Source organism: Otolemur garnettii, unplaced genomic scaffold (assembly GCF_000181295.1).
Source record: "Otolemur garnettii isolate 467f Iridium unplaced genomic scaffold, OtoGar3 scaffold00099, whole genome shotgun sequence".
In the NCBI taxonomy this organism is placed as follows: Eukaryota; Metazoa; Chordata; class Mammalia; order Primates; family Galagidae; genus Otolemur; species Otolemur garnettii.
In genome coordinates, this window is record NW_003852494.1 from 2,134,210 (window position 1) to 2,140,617 (window position 6,408).

The following is a 6,408-nucleotide window of genomic DNA, read 5'->3' on the forward strand; positions in this document are numbered from 1 at the left end:
TCCCAAGCAGCTAGGACTACAGGCACCTGCCACAACACCTGGTTATTTTTTTTGATTATAGTTGTCATTTTTGCCTGGCAGGCCTGGGCCGGATTCAAACCCACCAGCTCCGGCGCATGTGGCTGACACCCTAGCCACTTGAGCTACAGGGGCTGAGCTGGTCTGAATATTTTTAGTTCTCTTAAACAGACATGGTGACTGGTGACTGGTCTCCTAATTCAGCCTCCTCCTCCTGCCCCACTCCCACCTGCCAGTCTGCCCTCCAGCCAGTAAGACCTGCATGCTGTTGCTGGGACACACCAGGCATGCTCCCAGTGTGCTATGTTCCTGCTTGTCACTTGGCACAGACTATTCTTCACCAGATAGTCACTGCAAGCCTTCCAACCTCCTGCAAGCCTTTGTTCAAATATCATTTTCTCAATGAGGCCTACCTTGAACAGCCTATTTAAAATTACAAGCCTCCCCCTCCGCCTGCACATCTTCTTTCCACATCACTTATCAACTCCTAATGTAAGGGGTAACTCTCTTATTTGTCCTTTAATGTCTGGTGTCTGTCTCTCCCAGGAGAATATGAGCTCTAGGAGGGCACAGATTTGGTCTGCTTTGTTCTTTGCACTAAAGAACTGTGCCTGGGGGCAGCACCTGTGGCTCAAAGGAGTAGGGCCCCAGCCCGGCCCTATATACTGGAGGTGGCGAGTTCAAACCCAGCCCCGGGCAAAAACTGAAAAAAAAAATAAAAAATAACTGTGCCTGGTGTGTCATAGAGGACTAATAATTGTTGAACAAATGAATTAATAAACAATTTGTGAAATACCCATATGGAATGATTCATGTCTTGGTCTTGGCAGCCTGGAAGCAAATTTGACATTGTCCCTCTGAGTTTGGTAACCTCAGGCAAGTAATTTAACTCAGTGGGCCTCTCTGGGCCTTCGATTTCTCATCTGTAAAGTAAGGATAAGAATATATATATATATATATACACATACACACACACACACATATATATATATATTTTTTTTTTTTTGCAGTTTTTTGGCTGGGGCTGGGTTGAACCTGCCACCTCCAGCAATATGGGGCCAGCGACTAACTCCTTTGAGCCACAGGCGCCGCCCAAGGATAAGAATATTTTATGAGGGGTGCATGGTGGCTCATGCCTGTAATCCTAGCACTCTGGGAGGCCAAGGTGGGTGGATTGCCTGAGCTGACAGGTTCAAGACCAGCCTGGGCAAGAGTGAGACTCCATCTCTAAAAATAGCTGGGTATTGTGGCAGGTGCCTATAGTCCCAGCACTTGGGAGTCCGAGGCAAGAGAATCACTTGAGCCCAGGAGTTTCAGGTTGCTGTGAGCTATGATGCCAAAGCACTCTATGGAGGGCAACAAAGTGAAATTCTGTCTTAAAAAAGAAAAAAGAAAAGAAAAGAATATTTTATGAGGTAATTAACCTATATATCCAACAATAGATAGATAGACAAAGCAAATAGAGAGAGATATATATAATAGAGTATCAACAACATGGATAAATCTGGGAGGACATTATGCTAAGTGAAATAAGCTAGGCACAGAAAGACAAATACTGCATGATCTTATTTTTATGTGGAATCTAAAAAAATCAAACTCATAGAAACAGAAAGTAAAAGAGTGGCTACCTGAGGGTGGGGGGGTGGGGCAAATGAGGAGATGTTCAAAAGATAAAAACTTTCACTTTTAAGAGGTAGAAGATCTGGAGAATTAACGTACAGCGTGGTGGTGACTGAGTACATTGTACATTGTACATTGCACTTGAGCTTTGCTAAGAGAGTAAATCTTCTGAAGGATTCTCACCCCAAACACACAAATGGCAATAACGTGAAGTGATGGATATGCTAATTAGCTTGACTGTGGTAATGTAAAAATGTAGACTTTTTTTTTTTTTGAGACATAGCCTCAAGCTATCACCCTGGGTAGAGGGCTATGGCATCACAGCTCACAGCAACGTCCAACTCCTGGGCTTAGGTGATTCTCTCGCTTCAGCCACAAGAGTAGCTGGGACTACAGGTGCCTGCCACAAAGCCTGGCTATTTTTTGTTGCAGTTTGGCTGGGGCCATGTTTGAAACTGACACCCTCAGTATATAGGGCGCTCCCTACCCTCTGAGCCACAGGCTTCAGGCATGAACCTTTTCCAAAAAAAAAAAAGGATTACAGGAGTGAGCCACCGTGGTCGGCCTCCATCTTTATTTTCTTTACTGCTAAACCTCCACAGTGGTTAGCATAGTCCCTGACATTCAGTAGGTGCTCAATAAATATTATGGAGTCAGTGTGAATTGGGTTATTCCTAATACATGTGGACTCACCATCAACACATACTTTTGGTGCATCCTACCCTGAGTGCCAGAAGGTGAAGATCTAGCAGTGACTGTGGTCCCAGCTTTTTTTTTTTTGAGACAGAGCCTCAAGCTGTCCCCCTGGGTAGAGTGCTGTGGCATCACAGCTCACAGTAACCTCCAACTCCTGGGCTCAAGCGAGTCTCCTGCCTCAGCCTCCCAAGTAGCTGGGACCACAGGCGCCCGCCACAACGCCTGGCTATTTTTTGGTTGCAGTCATCATTGTTGTTTGGTGGGCCCAGGCTGGATTCGAACCGGCCACCTTAGGTGTATGTGGCTGGCGCCTTAGCTGCTTGAGCCACAGGCGCCAAGCAGGTCCCAGCTTTTAAGCCATTTCCTGTTTGTCCCTGGGATAAAGGCAAAAGACATCATGGCCTATAAGGTGCTACATGGGTGGCCCTACTGACCTGCTCGAGGGCTCTCTCTCTTTTCCCTTGCTCACTCTGCTGCAGCCACACTGGCTTCTGGTCTGTTCCTTTTTTTTTTTTTTTTTTTTTTGGCCGGAGCTGGGTTTGAACCTGCCACCTCCGGCATATGGGACTGGCACCTTACTCCTTTGAGCCACAGGCGCTGCCCTGTTCCTTATCTTTTTTATTTTTTGAGACAGAGTCTCATTTTCGCCCTCGGTAGAGTGCCATGGCTTTGTAGCCCACAGCAACCTCAAATTCCTGGGCTCAAGTGATCCTCTTTTGTCTCAGTCTCCTGAGTAGCTGGGACTACCATAATGCCTGGCTATTTTTAGAGACGGGTCTCACTCTTGCTCTGGCTGGTTTCAAATCTGTGAGTTTAGGCAATCTATCTGCCTGGGCCTACCAGAGTACTGGGATTACTCAACTGGATTACTTGGTGGCGTGAGCCACGGCACCCAACTGGTCTGGTTTTTTTTTTTTTTTTTTGCAGTTTTTGGCCAGGGCTCGGTTTGAACCCACTACCTCTGGCATATGGGGCCAGCATCCTACTCCTTTGAGCCACAGACGCTGCCTGACTGGTCTGTTTCTTGATCAAGCCCTGCTCCCAGAAGACATGCCCCTCTCCCCTTACATCCAGATGCCACCACTTTTAGCCCTTGACTTTGAGTCAGCTATGCCCTCTTTCTGAGCCTCTGGTGCCTCCTCTGTAACACGAGAATGTCCCTTTATTGTGCAGGTTCTCTGTAAGCCTGCAAGCTCCCTGAGGGTTGGCATCATGCCAGATACCCATCACAGGGCCCAGCCTGGACCAGGAGCTCACTAAGTATCTATGTAGTGAATCAACAAGCAGTCTGGGGACCCACCAGGCTGTGTGACACTTCTCTTGATGGCTTCCTATGTGCTCAAACCACAGCAACTCACTCATCATGGTCAAAAGGAATCTTTTTTTTTTTTTTTTTTTTTGAGACAGAGCCTCAAGCTGTCCCCCTGGGTAGAGTGCCGTTGCATCACAGCTCACAGCAACCTCCAACTCCTGGGCTCAAGCGAGTCTCCTGCCTCCGCCTCCCAAGTAGCTGGGACCACAGGCGCCCGCCACAACGCCCGGCTATTTTTTGGTTGCAGCCATCATTGTTATTTGGCGGTCCGGGCTGGGGATTCGAACCCGCCACCTTAGGTGTACGTGGCTGGCGCCTTAGCCGGTTGAGCTATAGGCGCTGAGCCGGTCAAAAGGAATCTTGAAGAAAGGGTCCTGGATTTTCCAAAAGGTCTGGTGCAACACCTGCAGGTCTGAGGGGAGGCTGGACTCACCTGATGGAAGGGTCACAGGGCCATGCCAGCCCACTGTCTTGTCACAGCTGGGGAGCTGAGATCCAGAGAATGGGATATGATTTACCTGAAGTCTCCCAACTACTCAATGCTAGAGCCGGGTTCAGAATTTCAGGGTCCTCACTCCTAGTCCACAGCTCTGTCCATCCCACAAGGGTTGAACAGCACAGTCAGGCATTGTTAACTGTACAAAGTTCAGTGCAGCTGCACAAAATCTTACCTTTAAGTAAATGCTGAGGATGGGTTTTGTCCTGCATACTGGGTAAGGTCAGCTTTGGAGAGCACCTTTGACAAGGAAGATTTTGAGTAGTGATTCCTGCCACACTCATCCCTTACAGAACATTCTAGGACTTCCTCTTCTGCACAGACCCTAGGTTACACACTTGATAGATACTGTCTCTTATCTTTACAAGTGACTATTATTCCCATTTTGCAGATGGGGAAGCTCAAGTGGTGTAGTGACTCACTCCAGGTCAAGGTTGGTAGAACCAGCATTCTGACTGAGGATTACAGACCTCAAAGCACTTAACCCAGGGAAACAGGATAGCACAGAATCTGGAATCCCAAGACTAGAGTGAGCAGCCATGCCACGTTTTGGAATAAAATCTGTTCCCCTCTCCCATCAGGGTTTACTATCACCAGGACCTTCCCTCCCCCTGGTGATCAGACCCAGAGTCCAACCCAGTTAGTCCAGGGGGCCCCATTCTGGGGGAAGTGGAAGAGGGGCCTCCCTCACTGCTTAGACACTGTGCTCAGCCCTCTGCAGTGCACAAGCTCAGTTGCAAGCTGGTTTTTTTAGGGGGGGCTACTGTTTCTTTCTGTCAGCCAGCCCTAAGCTCAGCTTGGATCTTAGATGGTAGTTTGGGTCCCTACAGCTGCAGCTGCTTCTTGAGACCCCTCCCTCCTGGTTCCAAGACCCTTGCTTAGTTGAAGGCAAGGTTGAGTTTGGTTTAGAGCCCCAGCCTGTGGAGCAGTCTGAGCCAGCACTCCCCCGGCCTGTGGTGGGGGAGAACAGGGGATCACTACTCAAAATCTTCTTTGTCCATGTAGGGAGCTCTACACTCTGTTTTCTTTTGTTGTTGTTTTTGAGACAGGGTCTCACTCTGTCACCCTGGCTATAGTGTAGTGGCATCATCATAGCTCACTGTATTCTCCAACTGCTGGGTTCAGGCAATCCTACTGCCTCAGCCTTCCAAGTAGCTGGGAGTATAGGAGGCCACCACAACATCCAGCTAATTTTTCTATTTTTAGTAGAGACAGGGTCTTGCTTTTGCTCAGGCTGGTCTTGAACTTGTGACCTCAAGTGATTTTCCTGCCTCAGCCTCCCAAAAGTGCTGGGATGACAGGCCTGCACTGTGCTCTCTTGGCCCTGATTGCCCACCATGGCTTGGACGCCCACCCTGGCTGCCCAAGACCATGAAGGTCCCTGCTCACCATGTTTCATGTTGTCCATCCATTCGCCCACATAGTGGTCACCGTTGACAGCATACACCTGGTGCCTAAGTCCATTCTTCTGGGCTTTCTGGTCCCACTTCTTCCACAGGTGCTCCGACTTTTGGGGGCACTTAGAGATTGGCATGTGGCTGCTTCTGCAGGGCCAAAGGGCTGGCAAGTGGTTAGGGACATCAGGGGCTCAGTATACACTGCCCAGAATCTTGAGCTTAAGGGGAGTGAGTCATGTGTGTTCTGAGACCTCAGGGCAGGTGAGCATCCCTGGGTAGGGGTCCTTTTATAGCTGGACTGACCCTTGGCTGTCCCCTCCCTTACCTCTCCTGGGGCCCTTCTTAGGGATTATGATGGCACAATCACTTGGAAGCCCAGGGAGACCAATAGAGCAGGAGTGTTTATGATGGCAGCAGGGAGAAGCTGCCCTTAGGGAGGAGGTATTTAATAACCAGTATGACCAATGAAGTGGGTGCTGGCCCTGAGGCTGGAACAGCCTCTGAAGGAGAGGGGAAGGGCAGGGCAGTAGAGAGCACTAGGGTCCAGTTCAGGGGAACAAGGGGGTGTCCAGGCCATATTTGTCTGTCCAACATTGTTTACTGCATAGCATGCAGGGATGTCCCCAGCTCAGCACATTAGTCCTGCCTTATCTGTCTGGTGGATGGGACAGTAGCAAAGCCCAGGGGCTGGCTTTGCAGGGGGGAATGCAAGTTGTTGGGAAAGCCCATCAGTAAAACATACTGCATCTGGCTCGGCGCCTGTGGCTCAATCGGCTAAGGCGCCAGCCACATACACCTAAGGTGGCGGGTTCGAATCCCCAGCCCGGGCCCGCCAAACAACAATGATGGCTGCAACCAAAAAATGGCCA

General features: G+C 49.4%; 1 protein-coding gene across 1 annotated transcript in view; it reads right to left on the reverse strand.

The window, feature by feature from the left end:
- The window catches only part of MORN3 (MORN repeat containing 3), a 14,818-nt gene extending 9,135 nt beyond the window's left edge, over positions 1–5,683 (reverse strand). The window contains exon 1 of the mRNA XM_003796004.3: positions 5,532–5,683. Coding sequence (XP_003796052.1) covers positions 5,532–5,676 — 145 coding nt within the window. The 5' untranslated portion in view covers positions 5,677–5,683. The remainder of the gene's footprint in view (positions 1–5,531) is intronic.
- Positions 5,684–6,408: the final 725 nt, after the last annotated feature.